The sequence below is a fragment of the Cyprinus carpio genome, chromosome B9, assembly GCF_018340385.1.
Source record: "Cyprinus carpio isolate SPL01 chromosome B9, ASM1834038v1, whole genome shotgun sequence".
Classification (NCBI taxonomy): Eukaryota; Metazoa; Chordata; class Actinopteri; order Cypriniformes; family Cyprinidae; genus Cyprinus; species Cyprinus carpio.
The window spans coordinates 32,990,370-33,009,600 of NC_056605.1; the positions used below are offsets into that span (position 1 = coordinate 32,990,370).

The window sequence follows — 19,231 nt, forward strand, 5'->3', positions numbered from 1 at the left end:
CAATTGGCTGTTCTACAAAGAAATCATATCGATGCAATAAAAAGGTTGTGGTTCTATCCATTTAAAGATTGTTTTTTGAGGACCAGTGTTGTTGTACTGAGTAGCATTTAATAAATTCATTCACTCATACTGGATTGACAGTTCTGTACTGAACTTAAAACTAGGTTGAGTAAAACCTAAAGTCCTACAGCTGCCAGAAAACTCAAAAACCTTCTGAAGCTGGTTGCCTTAAACTTTGAAGTTTTCTCAACTTTAGATTTTTTACAGCAACTTCAACTATCAGGTTTTGTAGACTTAAATTTCTAAATCATAAAAAGTCAATATTTCTAGTCAACTAAACACAAAATTGGAAGTTTAAATAAAAGTTTGCTTAACTTAATATATTATGTTGATTAAACATGCACAAAAGTTTGAACCACTAATTGACCTTTCAGTTGAGTAAACTCAAAAATCTGCTGAAGCTGGTTGCCTTAAAATTTTAAGTTGACTCCACCAATATTTTTTTACAGTGTACAGTACACACCTTGATTTGATGAAATCAAATTAACTGATCAAAATTATATATCAATTGATCATATATGTGTGTGTGTGTGTGTGTGTGTGTGTGTGTGTGTGTGTGTGTGTGTGTGTGTGTTGTTGTTTCAACTGAAAAAATACGTTTTCTTGCTCACTTAAGATTTTAAATTTATTCAACTCAAATATCAGATTTTTTTTTACTTAGTACCACTCAACATTTCAAGTTGACTAAACGAAAAATTTTAAGGAAGCGGGGTAACAAATTCTTTTAAGTTGACTCAACATATTTTTTTTACAGTGATGGCGTAAGAGAAATGGGTCAAACCATAGATATTAGGCATTTATTGCATGGACTGAGAAAACCTTTTTTTCTTCTTCTTCTTCTGTGTGTGTCTGTGTGTGTGTAAAAATAGCTCTTGAGTATCCTTTACTGAATCAAGCAGCACGTCGCATCGCGTTCTTCCTCTAAGGTAGCATAATTTAAGGCTTACTCCTGATAGCGCAAATTATTCCAAAAATCCATTAAATTATATAACGTGATAGAGCTTGGTGTTTTGTTTTATCGAGGTGATTTGTTTGTCGAAGCTTACATGTTATGATTATCGAACATGTGTATGATAAGTTCAACAACTGTTCGTTGGTTTCATACTGTAAAGTATTTAAACAGGAGTACGCTATACACAAGCTGTCTGACGTTTCTCATGAGGCATGTGAGGCAAGTATTAGGGTTTCGGTTAAGTTTTGAGATGCATTTCAGAAAGCTGTTCACAGAGACGGCAGAAAGCATACCCACTTTTTCTTTCTTTATTTTACCAAAGCATTTAGTAATGTTTTAGTATCATTGCCTATACAAATAACAGTTTACATTTTCTAATGATTTCTTACTCTTATCCGAACTTATCTGAACAATTATTTCTTACTCGTTTTCAAAAGTCTCCGTTTTTGAGGGTCGAAAATGCCAGAGTAGTGTAAATGACAGGTGTAACCATAGCAAAAGTTATGCGTTTTAAATGAAAACGCACTACTGTAAACGTAGCCTTTAACAAAAAAAAAAAAAAAAAAAAAAAAAAAAAAAAAAAATCAAGCTGTTTCAAATTTCTCCTTATTAGAAAATCATTACCAGAAGGTGCACAGATCAGACCTTAAACACACCTTGCACTGTTACAATCAGTGGGTGATGAAAATCTTGCAATGGTTTTATGTCTAAATATACGTCTTGACATTTACTTTGGGTGTTGTAGAACTTTTACAAAAAAGGAATTAAGTGTTATTAATATGAAATGTTATTAATGTGATCAAGTGTTTTAATTGATGAATAAAGATTCATATTGCCTGTCTGGGCACTTTACTTTTAAATTAATCTTAGTTTTAAATTTTATTATTATTATTATTATTATTATTATTATTATTATTGTTATATCTTTTTTTTGTACTTTTAAATACATCAAATTTTAAACATACCCACGTGGAAGTTTCCCCACCTTTATTCGCATGTGTGAGGTGGAATTTATTGTACCACAAACCGGTTTTGCCAGTTTTTCATTTTGTTCCTTTGCCCTTAAAAATGACTATTAAACAGACAGGTTCCAGTTTAGTAGTACAAAAATACAGCAAAATGACCATGCCAAAAAAAAGCTTATTTATTCGCAAGTGGTCAGAAGTGTAGAGTACATTTTCATTTTAGACTTTAGCCAATGTACAATATGCTACATTCCAGTGTGTCCACCCTGACGCTCCACCACAGCTGGAAGAACTTTAAACAGTCTGTTTATGTACTTGTTGCATGCTGTTGCTATAAGTTCCTCAAACCAGAATTTATTTATGGCAGCAATTTAGTCAGACTTTGTAGTTGGTTTTGCAACTTTCCAAATATAATCTTTGAGAGCATGCCACACCATCTCAATGGGATTCATATCCGGGGATTCGGTGGGAGTCGTAACACAGTTTATACCCTCTGCAACAAATAACCAAATTTACGGTATTTTGCCATATCAACACTATATGTGACCCTGGACCATAAAACCAGTCTTAAGTCGCTGGGGTATATTTTTAGCAGCAGCCATAAAAAAACAATGTATGGGTCAAAATTATTGATTTTTCTTTTACAGTATGCAAAAAATCATTAGGATATTAAGTAAAGATCATGTTCCATGAAGATATTTTGTACATTTCCTACCGTAAATATATGAAAACTTATTTTTTGATTAGTAATATCCATTGCTAAGAATTTATTTGGACAACTTTAAAGGTGATTTTCTCAATATTTCTATTTTTTTGCACCCTCAGATTACATATTCAAATAGTTGTATCTCGTACAAATATTGTCTGATCCTAACAAACCAAACTGACAACCAAGGAAAATCCCAAATTCAGTATCTCAGAAAATTAGAATATAACTTAAGACCAATACAAAGAAATTATTTTTAGAAATCTTGGCCAACTAAAAAGTATGAACATGAAAAGTATGAGCATGTACAGCACTTAATACTTAGTTGGGGCTCCTTTTGCCTGAATTACTGCAGCAATGCGGCGTGGCATGGAGTCGATCAGTCTGTGGCACTGCTCAGGTGTTATGAGAGCCCAGGTTGCCCTGATAGTGGCCTTCAGCTCTTCTGCATTGTTGGGTCTGACATATCGCATCTTCCTCTTCACAATACCCCATAGATTTTCTATGGGGTTAAGGTCAGGCGAGTTTGCTGGCCAATTAAGAACAGGGATACCATGGTCCTTCAACCAGGTACTGGTCCTGTTGGAAAATGAAATCTGCATCTCCAAAAAGTTGGTCAGCAGCAGGAAGCATGAAGTGCTCTAAAACTTCCTGGTATACGGTATGACACAAGGAATGCGACAGCTGAAACCCATGTCTTGCATACATCTGTGCGTAGTGGTTCTTGAAGCACTGACTCCAGCTGCAGTCCACTCTTTGTGAATCTCCCCCACATTTTTGAATGGGTTTTGTTTCACAATCCTCTACAGGGTGTGGTTATTCCTATTGCTTGTAAAGTTTTTTCTACCACATCTTTTTCTTCCCTTCGCCTCTCTATTAATGTGCTTGGACACAGAGCTCTGTGAACAGCCAGCCTCTTTTGCAATGAACTTTTGTGTCTTGCCCTCCTTGTGCAAGGTGTCAATGGTCGTCTTTTGGACAACTGTCAAGTCAGCAGTCTTCCCCATGATTGTGTAGGCTACAGAACTAGACTGAGAGACCATCTAAAGGACTTTGCTGGTGTTTTGAGTTAATTAGCTGATTAGAGTGTGGCACCAGGTGTCTTCAATATTGAACCTTTTTACAATATTCTAATTTTCTGAGATACTGAATTTGTGATTTTCCTTAGTTGTCAGTTATAATCATCAAAATTAAAAGAAATAAACATTTGGAATATATCAGTCTGTGGGTAATGAATGAATATAGTATACAAGTTTCACTTTTTGAATGGAATTAATGAAATAAATCAACTTTTTGATGATATTCTAATTATATGACCAGCACCTGTATATCTCCAATCTGTTATTTATCAGTTTTTTAATGCGTCGCTAACTAACAGAGGACACTATCAGTTTTAAATTCCAGTTGCGCAGATGGGGAACATGGAACAACAATGTGCCCCGCTATTATTAAACTGCTATTCTATGGCATTAGCGATGTAATTTACACTGTTTACTTTTATGAATTTTAATTAAAAACCATGAGAAACAGGTGAATAAAAACTGACAGTCAATGTTTAATGTTCAGAACTTATTTCAAGAAATGTAAAGCATTTTTAGCTAATTTATGTGTCTCATGAGAACTATGAGCACTGTGTGTATCTCTGTGTTTTTCTATATGTCTGAATGTGTTTCTTCATCTATTTGCCCATGTTGTTTTGAACTACTGTATAATACTGTAGCTGTGTATTGTGATCAGGGCCATCCCAAGCATGGTTACAATGTGTTCATTTTCAAGCTCCAAGATTAGATTGTTTATTAATTGTGTTAAAAAACACCATTATTTTATTTGAAAAAGTTAATAATTTTATTTTATTGAAAAAAAAAGAAATAGCTTCCAGACTTCTAAATTATTTTTTTTTGTATGGAAATTACATTGAGAGTTATTCACGAGTTCCCATAAGCTGATGCTAGACAGCATTCAGTCCCCCCACCCCCATTCCACTATTCATAAAATTTTTGCTAGGCCTATTCATACTGCATACATGCCGCTGATGGCCTCATTAACCACTACTTTTCAGGAAATTGAAAAAAAAAATGTTGGGTTTGAAATTTAGTGAGGTCTGAAGGTTAAGAATCCTTTAAGCAGTAACCTGTCCGTGGGTTCTTTTGATTACTGTCATCGTTGCAATGTTGCCAGACATTACTATGAAAAAAAAATGAAATTACTTCAAATCTTTTGTAAATAAATAAGATAAAGATATCATTAACCCTAAACTGCAACTTCCCACTTTATTAACTTTCTAAAGTGTCAAATTACTTGAAAAAGACAAGTATAATAGCTGGATCTGCTAACACGGCAGAGGCCGTGTCCGCGCCCTCACTCACAACTCTCTCAAGCCTCATTCACTCATTCACTTCGGCAGCATCTTGCAGCAGATCATTTTCATAGCAGGGATACTAAACATTCTTGCACATTCTGTCTAAACTTTAAACTGTCAGTGTTCAAATTTGTAGAACTCCGTATATTTTTTATTCTAATTTTGGCCACCAATGATATGGGCCAAACAATACATATTGTCTGAGTTATTAGTTTTAAGTCCAAGAAAATATGCTAGAAATCCATGTTTTTATGATAAGAGACCGACTTAAACTTCTCCGAAATAGAAGAATTTTCCACTTTTTTAAAAAGGAGGGAAAATCCTGTAGAACTCACTGAAACACTTCCAATGATAACCAATTGTATTCTTTGCCATATAATAAAAGCTTTATTGTTTTGAAAGTGAGTAGCCATTGATTTATTGGCCTATATTTATTGGCCTATACTCCCAAGACTTGAAATATTAATACTTTTTTAATAAAAGTTGTATCTGCCTGTTGTATCCTGTTTTTATATTGACAAATGGTTAGGTTTAGCGGTAGGAGTTGGGTTACGTGCTCATAAATGTGTAAATAGTGCCATGTAAATACAATTATTTTGACTGTTTACACTGATAAATCACACCCCAATATATATGCAAAATTAGGGCTGGGCGATATATCGAACGATATGATCATGCACATCTAGTCAGTAAATCTGGTTCCGTGATTACCGCTAAATCGACATCACCTGCTTTCAAATGGAGAGGCATTTAATAGACAGAGCCATAGATCACTGACAAGCTATGCAATATCACGTTCATTAAAGCAGATGAATCGCCTTTGATAATGAACGTGATATTGCGTAGCTTGTCAGTGAACTACGGCTCTGTCTATTAAATGCCGCTCCATCTGAAAACAGGTGATGGTGATTTACCGCTAAGCAGGGAACCGGCTTTACTGACAAAATGCGTGTGACAATCGCATGCGATATATCGCCCAGTCCTATATGCAATAATGGTAAAATTATTACCCAATATATAATTTAATCATGATGATAAAATTCCCAATGCCTTTAGCGACTGCATATTGTCGCCAAAGGTTTCTTATTTAAAGCAATGGAAGACCCTGCACGTCAAAAAATTAAGGGGTACCCTGCGCGTCAAAAAGTGACACCAAAGGGTCCTGACCAAATGTCAATATGTGACGAGTTGGAAGTGAGAATGTGTTGTCCTAAAACAAAACTAAAACTAAAGCTAAAGCAGGCTTGGCCTTACATGGGCATAGGCCAAATCTAAATGTTTTTTTCCCTTTTCCTTTAATTATTATTCTGTTTTTTTTTTTTTTTTTTTTCAATAAATACAAAAATTAAAATGGAAATGGATTTTCCAAGTCCTTTTTACGAAATATTTGTATGAATTATATTTTAAAGTGATATTCTAATATAAATAGGCTATTTTATGTATTAAACTATCAGACACTATCAGAAAACGAATTCTCATCAAAAGCAGTCTTATCTGGGAGCGGTGTTTAATTACAGAATGTTGTTCATTGCGCCACCTGGTGGATATTGTGTGAAGCGCAACATTGTTTTAAAAAAACTGAAAAAGCCCCTGCAGGGAGCTCCATGATCACGCGTGACGAATTGCAGGCTTCCTTATGAAAAAATGTGCATTCCCAATGGCCACATCTGTAAGTTTAAACGTCTGATATATAGTTTTCAGAAAGCAGCTGTCACGGCATGTGAGTACTAAACTCATTCACACACAAGCTTACGTTAAAAAGACAAATGAGTTACAAAAACAGTCATTATGTCTGTGAAGGTAAACTGCTGGGAAATAAACTGCATGTTTATTTTAGATCTGTGTGGCAGCAGCAATATACAGTAAATAAATCAATAAATCCGCTGCTCTGTTGTCTCCTCGGAGGCTGGGACTCTAAACAGTGTTCAGTGAATGTCTGTGCAGCCAAAGACAGAACAGTTAACATGTTTTGCTCAAACTTTCACCATGGCATTAGAGCTGGTACACCGTTGTCACTTGCAAAAACACAATGACGGCGCCGTGGATGGAAACTTACAGATTAAGGGGTGGTGATATTACAAACCCGATTCCAAAAAAGTTGGGACACTGTACAAATTGTGAATAAAAACAGAATGCAATGGTGGAAGTTTCAAATTTCAATATTTTATTCAGAATACAACATAGATGACATATAAAATGTTTAAACTGAGAAAATGTATCATTTTAAGGGAAAAATAAGTTGATTTTAAATTTCATGGCATCAACACATCTCAAAAAAGTTGTGACAAGGCCATGTTTACCACTGTGTGGCATCCCCTCTTCTTTTTATAACAGTCTGCAAACGTCTGGGGACTGAGGAGACAAGTTGCTCAAGTTTAGGAATAGGAATGTTTACCCATTCTTGTCTAATACAGGCTTCTAGATTCTCAACTGTCTTAGGTCTTCTTTGTCGCATCTTCCTCTTTATGATGCGCCAAATGTTTTCTATGGGTGAAAGATCTGGACTGCAGGCTGGCCATTTCAGTACCCGGACCCTTCTTCTACGCAGCCATGATGTTGTGATTGATGCAGTATGTGGTCTGGCATTGTCATGTTGGAAAATGCATCGTCTTCCCTGAAAGAGACAACGTCTGGATGGGAGCATATGTTGTTCTAGAACTTGGATATACCTTTCAGCATTGATGGTGCCTTTGCAGATGTGTAAGCTGCCCATGCCACATGCATTCATGCAACCCCATACCATCAGAGATGCAGACTTCTGAACTGAGCGCTGATAACAACTTGGGTTGTCCTTGTCCTCTTTAGTCCGGATGACATGGCGTCCCAGTTTTCCAAAAAGAATTTCAAATTTTGATTCGTCTGACCACAGAACAGTTTTCCACTTTGCCACAGTCCATTTTAAATGAGCCTAGGCCCAGAGAAAACGCCTGCGCTTCTGGATCATGTTTAGATATGGCTTCTTTTTTGACCTAGAGAGTTTTAGCCGGCAACGGCGAATGGCACGGTGGATTGTGTTCACCGACAATGTTTTCTGGAAGTATTCCTGAGCCCATGTTGTGATTTCCATTACAGTAGCATTCCTGTATGTGATGCAGTGCCGTCTAAGGGCCCGAAGATCACGGGCATCCAGTATGGTTTTCCGGCCTTGATGCTTACGCACAGAGATTGTTCCAGATTCTATGAATCTTTGGATGATATTATGCACTGTAGATGATGATAACTTCAAGCTCTTTGCAATTTTTATCTGAGAAACTCCTTTCTGATATTGCTCCACTATTTTTCACTGCAGCATTGGGGGAATTGGTGATCCTCTGCCCATCTTGACTTCTGAGAGACACTGCCACTCTGAGAGGTATTTTTTTTACCCAATCATGTTGCCAATTGACCTAATAAGTTGCAAATTGGTCCTCCAGCTGTTCCTTATATGTACATTTAACTTTTCCGGCCTCTTATTGCTACCTGTCCCAACTTTTTTGGAATGTGTAGCTCTCATGAAATCCAAAATGAGCCGATATTTGGCATGACATTTCAAAATGTCTCACTTTCAACATTTGATATGTTATCTATATTCTATTGTGAACAAAATATAAGTTTATGAGATTTGTAAATTATTCCATTCCTTTTTACTCACAATAACTTTTTTGGAATCGAGTTTGTATAATGAGATCCCTTTGCCACGTCACTAGAAGAGTGAAATCAGATGTGCTCATTTTCTCAGATGCTTGCAGAAAAAGGCTAACCAAAACAAAGTTACTGTGTTAATCTTTTTCACGTTTCCATGGTTGGTAGATGCACCAGAGCCCTGATTATGGCACTTAAAACCTGGAAAAGTCAGATTTTCATGATATGTCACCTTTAACTTTTGTATAAAATCAACAATGTATAAAACTGTTGTATAAAAGCAATTTCACATTTGCAAATTCTGTTTATAATCATTAAGAAGTTGTCACTCAACTTAGTTAATTGCGATCTCACAAACTTTCATTATAATTAATGAATCTCTCTACACTGCACACTGAATCTATAAGCCTATTTAGCCTATTTCATCTCTACACTTTGTATGTTACAATGAGAGGATTTGAGTTTGAATGACTCAGCACTGAACAAAAACTTTAGTCTGCTTTCACGATCTGCGCTGTGAGGAGCAGGCACACACTGATAGAGAAGCATTTCCATTGACTGCAGTCTGCAGGTATTATGGCCAATCAGAAAAGCCGACATTGTGCAGCAAACCATAGACACAAATATCACGCTATGTTTATGTGTAGAACTGGGATCGCTTTCGTAGACTTTTGATTGGGTAAAATATAGAAATAATTTCCAAATAAACCTAAGCAGTTGGAAACGAAACACCGCTCCCCTTGAAATTCACTCCCCAGACTCCGCTCCCCTCCCACGGCGTGCCTCCAGGAGTTTGGCTGTTTTCAGAGAGAATCGTAAAGGTGTATATTTCTTTTATAAATAAGATTAAACTAAAGACTTTTTGGAGATATGAAGGATGCAGTACTACTCTATAGGTACTCAAGATTAACATGAGATTGAGTGAAACTGTGTGTGTTATCCCCCCTTTAAAATATCAGATAAAAATATTTCAAGATAAAGATAACACTATCTTTATAATATAAAATGACATGCTATAATAATATTTACGTAAAAATGTACCTGAGATCAGTCTTTGTACCTCCACTCTTAAATGTTACAAGATGATGCATAGACCTGTCACTTGTCATAAACACACAGCTGGACTTTGCTTCTGATCTCTTCTGATGAACTGAACTATAACAGAGAGAGATTAAAGTCAATCCTTTGAATTACCATATTTAACAACGCATTTAAACAATCACTTTGAAGAGTACTTCATGATCACTTCATTTACACTATTTTATTAAAAAAGATTTTAAATAGAACTGAGTGCTTTCACAAATGCATCAGTGTAACATTGTGTATGTGAAAATATCATTTAGCAATGTACAAGAAGAATTTCTCATAAAGGCCTATTGTTGAAAATACAGTACTATGTATAGATGCTATTTCGATAACATAAAATGACATGCTGTAATAATAGTTATATAAAAATGTACCTGAGATCAGTCTTTGTATCTCCACTCTTAAATTTTACTGAATGATGCATAGACCAATCACTCCTCACAGACACACAGCTGGACTCTGCTTCTGATCTCTTCTGCTGAACTGAACTATAACACAACAATTTAACTTTTTATGATGATAATCATTTTCTTTGAAGGTCTTTAAGTATTTTCATCAAAAACACTAAATGATGAGTCATAAAAACTTGCAGACACAAAAACACGAAGGAGACTCCCATCTCTCATCATTGAAGGTGATTTAATACAGTGTTTATTCAAAGTACCTGCATCCTGGAGAAAACTCTTGATCTGTGGATTTTTGTGTGTCCTCCATTATGAAACAGAATCTGATCTGCAGCACTGACTCTGAATAGAAATGACAAACAAACTCAATAATTCAGCTGAACGGATTATGAGAGAAACAGATCATGAGAGCGGCGTTCACTCAGATACACAATGTTAGTCGTGTGTAATCAATTGATCAAATAAACCACAGACAACAAACCACGTTCGTCTGCTTGCAATAGAAAATATTAAAACATATAAAAATAAACGTCACTTAGAGGAAATATGAATGCAGAAGTCACTATTCAAGTGTATTCAAGAAAGCACCAATAACTTACCCTTAGCTAAACCCTGAGCTTTACCAGTACTTTCTTGGGTAAATACACTGTAAGTACATGAAAGTGAAAGTTACGTCACATACAGCCAAGTATGGTGACCCATACTCGGTATTCGTGCTCTGCTTTTAACCCATCCAAAGTGCACACACACAGCAGTGAACACACACCTGCGCCCGGGTAGCAGTTGGGGATCACTGCCTTGCTCAAGGGCACCTCAGTCGTGGTATTGAAGGTGGAGAGAGCGCTGTACATTCACTCCCCCCACCTACAATTCCTGCTGGCCCGAGACTCAAACTTGAAACCCTTGGATTGCAAGTCCAACACTCTAACCGTTAGACCATGACTGCCCCACATTGTAAGTACATGTACTGTAAAATAAAGTGCAACCTTAATTTTTTTTGAGAATATGAATTATATTGTTTGTTTGATGCTAATTATATATGAAGTCATATCAGATATGTATTTTGATTTAGAATTTAGACATTATAGAAAATGCCTATCCATGTGTGAGATATAAAATATAATGTAATAAATAAATGTATATAATAAATTAAACATTACTTTGTCATAGTGTTTATAATTTATACAGATAACTTCTATATATGCCAATAAAATAATAACCATATTAGAATATTACCTTATTTATTAAAAATTTATTATTTATCATTAACGCTTCCTCATTAACATATCATACATACACACACACACACACATTATATATATATATATATACATACACATACCTACATATAAGAAAGAATTATATGAAAGAATTATATACATACACACATACATATATATATATATATATACACATATATATATATATATATATATATATATATATATATATATATATATATATATATATATATATATGTTATGTGATATACATGTCATGTGTTTGTGTTGTCTTTCATTTACTAACTGCTATAATGTTTTGATATATTAAACATAAAACGTTGAATACTGATATTTGAAATTATTTAAATAATAAAAATATACTTTAAATGGGAAAATTAAAACCGCCAGTAGTCGGCAGCAAGTCACTGTTAATAAATGAGTCATTGCGATTGAACTGAATCATTTGAATGTTTGATTTATTCAGGAACGAAACACCGTCATGTTGCCCAGAGACGCAAAATAGCGCTGTGGCCACTGATCTCTATTATAGATCAGTGGCTGTGGCTTTGTTTGGAATTATGTTGTCGAAATAGTGCAAACACAGGCAATATAGGTCTCTTGATTAACTTCTAGTTTATTGAACTGTTGCAAAAAAAAATTATAATAATAACAATAATAATAATAAAAAAAAAAAAAAAAACATTTGTAATCATAGTCATTTTTGGAGGGAAAAAAACAGACTAATAAATATATACATTTTCTGCCCCATGTCTTGAATTTGTGATAATTCTGAATGTATTTGAATAGACTGAATCATGCAGTGAAAGAGCGCACTAAAAATGCGCACGCGCACTATATTTCACGTAATGCGTGCCATCTGTAGGAGTTTTGAATGTTTTTTTGTTTTTGTTTTTTGCGTCGAGAATATTCAGCAAAACAGCTCACTTGTCATGGTATGTTACTTAACTATATCATGTTAGGAATAAACTAAACATTTTGAATTTTTACCTTCTTCTGAGTTTCTTTATGTGTGTTACGCTCTTTTGTTTTTAAGTCTCTCACAAAGAGACAAACAGTGAGCCTCGACAGCGCGACCTTGATATCAAATACACTATCCATTATCAGTCGCCATTTACACTTAATGTAGGCTAATAAAATTCGAAGAATCATTCTCACATTTCGATGCTGTGCTTGATATTGTAACGGGGCTGACGAGTCATGAGACGTGCGGATCCATGTGCAAGCTTTTATTAGAACGAGACGTGGTCATAACAGGCATGGGTCAAACAATGGCAAACAGGTATATAGAATGCAAGACACAAGAATAATCCTAGGGCAAGCGTGGGTCTTCGATGAGCAAACAATATCCAGAGGGGTAGACAAGAGCAAACGGGTCAAAACACGAGAAGGAGGGCAGGGCCAAGAAAAGACTAGACTATGAAAACAATAAACTGAAACAAGACTATGAAAACTACAAACTGAAACAAGACTATGAAAACTATAAACTGAAACAAGACTATGAAAACAAGACTATGAAAAAAAACACGGAATGGCTTGGTATCGCAGCTATCACAAGGAGAGGGATATATGCAGAACAATACTCGACAGTGTGCGAGGGGAAGTCCAGTGCTTATAAAGCATGTCTGATGATTGTGCTGTGTGTGTGTGATTGGTCTTAGGTGCATGGTTTGATGTGTGATGTGATGTTATCAGGTGAATGTGATTGGTGCAATGGAGCATGGGAAATGTAGTCCAGGGTGTACTGTGTAGTGTGAGAATCTGTGTTGTGGATGATGACCTCTGGTGGTGAATAAATGGAAGTTCAGTGACCGGATCATGACAGTTATTATTTATATAATTATTTGGAATTTTATTTTTATTCTTTTATTTTTTTCCCTTATGTTTTATCAGGCTATTTGTCCGGTCCGGCAAGTAAAAACAAAATCGAAAACATTTTAAACTCGCTAGAATGCTGATCAGGGGTGTATTCCAGAAAGCAGGGTTAACTTACCGTGAACTAAACCCTGAACTCTCAGTTGATTAACCCCAAAGCTTGCTTACTCGAGGTATGTGGTTCCAAAAATGCGTCCGGGAGTAAGTTCATTCAACTCAGAGTATGTTCCTGGTTAAGACTCAAGACATTCTCAACAGAGCGACGAATCGACGAGTCACTATGGAAACGGACGCTAAGAAAAAGCGCGCCAAGCTGTTTCTTTCTTCTTCTTTTTTGTTCATTAGTTGTTTACATGCTTAGTGCATATCGCCACCTAATTGATGACCGTGATTTTTTTTTTCCATGTAATCTTTAATCCTTGAGAATGTGAATTATATATTTTGTTTTATGCTAATTGTATATTAAGTCATATCAGATATGTATTTTGATTTAGAATTTAGACATTATAGAAAATCCATGTGTGAGATAATATAACATGTAATAAATAAAATAAATAAATATTTATAAGTTAAACATTACCTTGTCATAGTGTTTTATAATTTATACAGATAACTCTTATATATGGCAATAAAAGAAATAATCATATTAGGAATAATGTTACCTTATTTATTACTTATATTAGTGCTTCCTCATTAACATATCAAAAAAAAATAATATATATATATATATATATATATATATATATATATATATATATATATATATATATATATATATATATATACACATATATATAATAAGCTATATTACATATTGTAATATTATATAATGCTGTGCGCTAACTGTCACGCCCACTGAAGGCTCGCTGAAGTGAACTAACCCTGGAACAGAAGCTGCTCCGGAGCAGGTTAAGTTCAGAGAGTGAGTTGCTATGACTACTAACATACCCTGAAAGTTACCTCCATTTTTGGAACAGAAAGTTGAGGTTATCCACTTACTTACTCTTAAACATACCCGGGTATGTCACATAACCTGCTTTCTGGAATACCCCCCTGATGTACCTCTCAACCTATATTATTATTATTATTATTATTATTATTATTATTATTATTATTATTATTATTATTATTGAGAACATTAAGAAGGTAGACCTGTATTCTGCTACTGCAATTTTCTCTGATGATGCAGTAACTACTGCGGGGGAGAAAAAACAAATCTTTGGTCTGTCCAATGATTGTAAACAGCAGGGATCCTCAAATCTGGACCTCGAGATCCACTTTCCTCCAGAGTTTAGCTCTAACCCTAATCAAACACACTTGAGCATGCTAATCAATGCCAATCAATTTCTTTGGGATCATTAAAAAAAAAAATCACAAGCAGGTGACTTTGATGAGGGTTGGAGCTAAACTAAACTAAGCGCATTGGACCTCCAGGGCAAGATTTGAGGAGCCATGGTATACAGTCATTATGTCCATCAGACTTAAGATATTTTGGGGGTAATGTGAAATTTAGTTTTAATAATTAAACAAAAATAAGCTGGAATTAACAATGAAAACATTTGTTTGTCATAATTATCCTTCAGTCAATCTTATCGCCCTCATTTACCGCTGGCATCTTAATGTTTATCCTCCTCCTCTTCTTTTTTCCACTTCTGGCTGACAGAAGGATAAATACGGAGCCCCTAAAGCCCCTAAACATTCCTCCATAAAATGTGCTGCACACTAAATATTTGGGTTGAACTGTTCTGGAACAGTGTTGTAAAAACAACTTAACACTGATTTCTAGTTGTATCCTCTTTTGGAAGGCCAAACAAGTAGTTTCGCTTTTTATAATGAAACAGCGTCTCCACAACATGGCGCCGGCGGCAACAGCAAGAATCAGAGTTACGCCTTCTTTCTTTGTGTGCACATTTGGGTGGTGTTATGCAAATCTTCCCACACAGTGACGTAGAGATGTGGCGGCGTGTTTGAATAAGCTGTTTGGGGGGGGGGGTGGTTGACTCTTAACTTTTATAAAGAATATCTCTTTGGGTTTGACACTTTAGTCTTTGCAACTTTACAGATCTTCTTTATGCACCAAGAGCTTGTAACACTCCAAAGAGAAAGGAAAACTTGAAATCGCATCATATGACCCCTTTAAACAGATCAGGAGCGGACTGCAAATGTGTCCTGTGTAAAAGCACAATGATTACGTGCTGCTTCTGCACCAGATACGTAATGCACATGGGCCGATACGCACTGCAGACAGAGTATGTGTGAAACATGCTTAGCGAACGTACACGCCCACTGATGGAGTGGTTCTCATTCTCGAGTCAAGAACCGGTTGCATCGGTTTTCAGATCACCAGTACACTGAACAGAGAACCGTTTCTTTCGGACACGCCCATTTTGAGAACCGATGAGCTGATGATACTGCGCATGCGTGATTCAGCGTGAAGCTACCGAACAGATTGCCTACTATGACTGACACAGCATGTCTGAGCCAAACTGGTTCTTTTGGAAAACTGATTCTGTGCTAATGTTATGAGCACAGGTAAACCAAAGACTTGAATGAAGGGCAATCTGGCGAAACGTAAGTTTATTTAATAACAAATAAATCACAATGGATTATGTATAGTAAGTCGATTATGGTTTCTGTGCTGAGGACAACTAATTGATTTACTTTATATCTTCAAGACTTCAATCCTCCTATGCACATCACTGCCTGTTACTGTATTTGGGTGCTTAGTTGCAATACTTAATTGTAAACTTTTCAGATCATGATTATGATGTTTTAACTGACTGAAGTTATGATTACTGACTTCATATATTTGAATGTATATTTTCAACCCGATAGACTTCATATCATTACATCATTGCGAGTGACGTCATTACGTTAGGGCGTAAAAGAACTGATGAACCAGTGTTTTTAACCGGTTCATTGAAACGAACTTTACGAAAGAACCGATTCACAGAAAACAACCGGAGTTCCCATCACTATTTAACTGCAATTCATCGACTGGCCGCTAGAGACTGGCTCCAAAACAGAGTCAGGCCCATAGACTGCCCATGTTAAAATACACGACTTTACAGCAGAAAAACATTTGTTTACAGCCTTGTACAAAAAGTGGTTTTGGTCTATAAAGTTAATTTTGCCCTTTATGACAACTGTGAAGCGGTGATTTTTTTATTTGTTATTTTTTTTACAACTCATCTGTTTAAATTATATTAAGCTTTAAAGTTCTGCATAATTAAGGGCGTGGCCACTTGAGTGACAGGTGGATGGCCGCTCTGCTCCACCCTCCAAAGTAGGGCTGGGACAATAAATCGATGCAGAATCGATTTGTGGATCGATTCTTAGATTTTCAGAATGCATCGCGATTCCTCTGGAATCGATTCTGAGCTTAGATTTTAACAGCAGATGGCGCTCTAATCTAGTTTTTTTTCCACACAGGTAAATTCACTGAAGAAGAGTGGCTAAAGAGCAGTTGTGTTCGGCTGAGTCATGTAATTTCACCTCAGCTTAGAATGCTTTTTGACGCAGATTAATTTAAAACAGCCCACTGTAACACCTTTGTAATTCGCTTCAACCTTTTCGAATTTTAGAATTAATGTTTTAGGTTCCCGTGTGTGTAAGGATTTGGAAACAAGCAGAGTATGGCTGTTTCTAAAGCACGCAGTGCCATCTGCTGTTCAAAACTAAGCTCAGAATCGATTCAAGAAAGAATCGCTATGCATTCGGAAAATCTCAGAATCGATGCTGAATCATTTCTCGATTCGCGATGCATCGATTTATTTTCCCAGCCCTACTCCAAAGGCAAAAGAACATAACTCGCTAGAGTATAAAACTGAGAAAAATGGCTTTAAAGATTATTATTTGTCCAGAAAAATTAATTATAGGTAAGACAATTGATTTTTGGTAGTTAGTTGTTATATTGAAGTTGGTTTTTATATTGATTTTTTTCAGCTATTCTTAAGTTATTGTACTCTGCCTTTGCATTGTCTGCAAAAAGTGAGATGTCACGCCAAGACAAATTTTCTTCCACATTATATACAATATTTGGGTGCTGATCACCATTTACAGAATTATTATAGTAACATCTGTATTAAATCTAGTGATCATTGGCTATCTCAAAGGCTATAACATATAGTAATGTGATTCTTTATTTTATTTATTTTTTCTGACTGTAACAACCAGACAGAAAGTTAAACATGAGTGGATACCATTTTCCAACCAATTTATTTTCAATGTTCGCTAACATTAAATGATGCTAGACATACTTAGCCTATTGTTTTTACATCATATTAAATGAAAATAGCCTATCCTATAAGAACGACTTGTGGACTGAAGTGAACGCCAGCAGGAATAATGATCAGAATGATTGTGAATTAAACATCTCAGATGACGTTCATTTCAATGGATTTTATCGAGTTACAAGAAAAGGAAAAGGATTTAATTGTGAACTGTTAGTGATTTTATGTGTGATACGCTTTCACAGCATTCGAGTCCTCACACGTGCAGAAGTGTGCAGCCCCAGACTGACAGCTGCCACTGAGTCAATAATCTGCTTTATACAAAGACTAAAACACCTTTAAAGGTTATTTAGGTTATTTTACTATCCTTCTCCAGCTCATGTTCACTAAAGTATGTAAAACATTTCTTCCCATCAAGTCATAACTCACATCAAAAATGGTATTGTTTATTATTAAGATTTATTTGAAAAATACTGATGTGCATAAATCTAAATCATCAGTCTATTGCAGATGTATTACATTCATTAAATTGTTTTATTGGATTAATGTAACTAAAAGTACATGTAACTCCCTATGAATTAATGCAGCCTCCTCATCTACAGGATCCTGTATAAAAGCACATGCTATTTTTGTCACGGACAACACCAACACCAGTCAAACCACGTTAATCTGCTCGCAAAAGAAAATATTAAAACCTATAAAAATAAACGTCCTTTAGAGGAAATAGGAATGCGGAAGTAGCTGTAAAGCACCTGAGCATCAGCACTCACCTTATTTACACAGATTCACAAAATCCACCGCCTTGAAGCAGCTACACGAAAATCATGGTTTAGCTTTGAAAAAAGTTCCTATGAAACACTTTGATATTCCGTATAGAGTCGATTCTGGCTGTTTAAATCAAGTGTGTCGCACTAGTCCTCAAAAGTTAAGCCATCGCGTTGCGATCGACCCCAAGTGGCTGGTCCCAGTTTAGGTCATAAACCCCGCCCTCTCCATGTAATCTAATGATACGATTGATCTAATGGGACGTGAGACAAACTAAATAATTAAATTTCACTTTTCAAACATGTTTTTTGTCGTTTGATGTAGATTTGATCACGCTGATGTAAGTTGGGGTGGCCTTTTTTAAAATAAGTTTAGTTTTAGTTATATATATATATATATATATATATATATATATATATATATATATATATATATATATATATATATTATGTGTATTTTTTTTTTTGCATGTATCATTCTTTTGCAGTTTATTCATTTATTTTTATTTTTTTATTTATTAAACATGAACCAAAAAACAACAACAACACATTTACAGATCCAATTAGATTATAACAACCAAACTAGATATAGCTTTGATATAAACAATATACAAAATTCTTGAAAAATAACCAAAAAAAAAAAAACTTAGACCAGGGGAAATGCTAGCCAATAGCAGAGAAGCATAAACATTATACTTTGTGCACAATGTATAAGATTTTAAGGCTTTGACATTGCTGGAAGAGGATATAGTATCCAAATAACACTTAAGGTCTTTACAAAAAATAAGAAATAGAGGTTTAACAGACAAAAATGTACATTTATGTATAAAAAAAAAATAGCTAGGAAAATAAATAGATTTATTAGAAAATACTTGTCTTTTACATTCTTGTGAGAGTTTTAAAAACAAAATAAGATATCCTTAAACACCAAAGAAGATAAAGACACATACAAATATACAGAATTTA

At 35.2% G+C, this 19,231-nt stretch overlaps 2 protein-coding genes across 2 annotated transcripts in view; one reads left to right on the plus strand and one right to left on the minus strand.

The window, feature by feature from the left end:
- The window catches only part of LOC109089392 (NACHT, LRR and PYD domains-containing protein 3-like), a 61,649-nt gene extending 43,193 nt beyond the window's left edge, over positions 1-18,456 (minus strand). Inside the window, exons 1-4 of the mRNA XM_042731944.1 lie at positions 18,272-18,456; positions 10,414-10,495; positions 10,124-10,237; positions 9,705-9,818 (exon numbers count right to left, since the gene is read on the minus strand). Coding sequence (XP_042587878.1) covers positions 9,705-9,818; positions 10,124-10,237; positions 10,414-10,463 — 278 coding nt within the window. The 5' untranslated portion in view covers positions 10,464-10,495; positions 18,272-18,456. The remainder of the gene's footprint in view (positions 1-9,704; positions 9,819-10,123; positions 10,238-10,413; positions 10,496-18,271) is intronic.
- The window catches only part of LOC122138547 (NACHT, LRR and PYD domains-containing protein 3-like), a 788,161-nt gene that overhangs the window by 366,991 nt on the left and 401,939 nt on the right, over positions 1-19,231 (plus strand). The gene's annotated exons all lie outside the window — the stretch shown is intronic.